Source organism: Mus pahari, chromosome 20, assembly GCF_900095145.1.
Source record: "Mus pahari chromosome 20, PAHARI_EIJ_v1.1, whole genome shotgun sequence".
NCBI classification, from domain to species: domain Eukaryota; kingdom Metazoa; phylum Chordata; class Mammalia; order Rodentia; family Muridae; genus Mus; species Mus pahari.
This window is the reverse complement of record NC_034609.1, coordinates 1,906,219-1,907,510: the sequence shown is the minus strand read 5'-3', so window position 1 is coordinate 1,907,510 and position 1,292 is coordinate 1,906,219. Positions and strand designations below refer to the sequence as shown.

The window sequence follows — 1,292 nt, the reverse complement described above, 5'->3', positions numbered from 1 at the left end:
CAGCTTTGATAGGTTTATCCAAGCCAACCCTGTTCTCAGCCAAGGCTCACCTGCTTCTGAGAAACCATGGCAATATTTGGGAGATTAGCTTTTTTTTTTTTAAAGATTTATTTATTATTATTAAGTACACTGTTGCTGTCTTCAGACATACCAGAAGAGGTATGTCAGATCTCATTATGGGTGGTTGTGAGCCACCATGTAGGTGCTGGGATTTGAACTCAGGACCTTCGGAAGAGTAATTAGTACTCTTACCCTCTGAGCCGTCTTGCCAGGCCTGGGTTAGCTTTTCTAGCTGGTGAACTGATTGTTTCTGGTGGGTTTCTATTGCTATGATAAACACCACAACAATAAGGCAACTTCGGGAGGAAAGGGTTTTACTTCATCTTTCAGTTGTAGCCCAGCATGGAAGGGAAGTCAGGGCAGGAACTCAAAGCAGGAAGCTGGTCAGAAAAAGCTGACAAAAACCAGCCAAATCCTGGTAATGGCGGTAGTTTAGACAAGGTCAACTTCTCCACAAACATGGAGAAGCTCAGTAAAGTGTCCCTAGTGTGAGCCGAAGCTGTTTGTGAAGTGGCTCAGGGTACAGTCCCGGGAAGGTACAGAGAACTCGACACCAGTGGCTTGAAGAAGCATGGAGTTGGTGTCCTGACCGTCTGGCCTTGGACCATTGTGTTATTGTTGTTATGAGTGTTCGTGGCATTAATCCTGTCTTTTAAATGTATCCCTAGGCCAAGCCAGACCCGGCCATCCATGGTGCAGTGGCTAAATATGCAGTCCCCAAGCACACCAAGCTCCAACCCAGCTGCAACACCTCCTTCACCCAGGATGTCACCGTTCTGCCCTTCTCCTGCTGCCTCCATTGTAGACAAGCTGCCTGAGTGGTACGTGCTTAGGACGGTGATGTGGAATGAGGCGGTGGTACACACAAGGGCTGTGACATCCCTCTTAGGAAATGCTTGCAGTGGCAGCCAAGTTTGTATCAGGGCTATGCCTCATCTCAGAATCAAGCACAGTCACTCCTGGGTATTGTTGGCCTCCTCCTGTATATTCGAAATCATCTAGGTAAATTTTAATACCTAATAATGTAGATGCTGTGTAAACCTTTGCTGTACTGTATTGTTCAGGAAAGTCATGAGAAGACAGTCTGAGTACTGCACAATACAGATGACTGTTTTTTTTTAATACTCTGAATCAGTGGCTGGTTGAGTCTGTAGATGTGGAACCTCTTGTCAATGACAGCTGGAGGTCCTTGAGAAGAATCTGTAGTAGATGAACCTTTGTTGGAACCTACT

At 46.0% G+C, this 1,292-nt stretch overlaps 1 protein-coding gene across 1 annotated transcript in view; it reads left to right on the top strand.

Moving 5' to 3' along the window:
* Positions 1–1,292, top strand: part of Arhgap10 (Rho GTPase activating protein 10) — a 259,759-nt gene that overhangs the window by 245,967 nt on the left and 12,500 nt on the right. Inside the window, exon 21 of the mRNA XM_021220813.2 lies at positions 729–881. Within this exon, the coding sequence (XP_021076472.1) occupies positions 729–881 (153 nt within the window). The remainder of the gene's footprint in view (positions 1–728; positions 882–1,292) is intronic.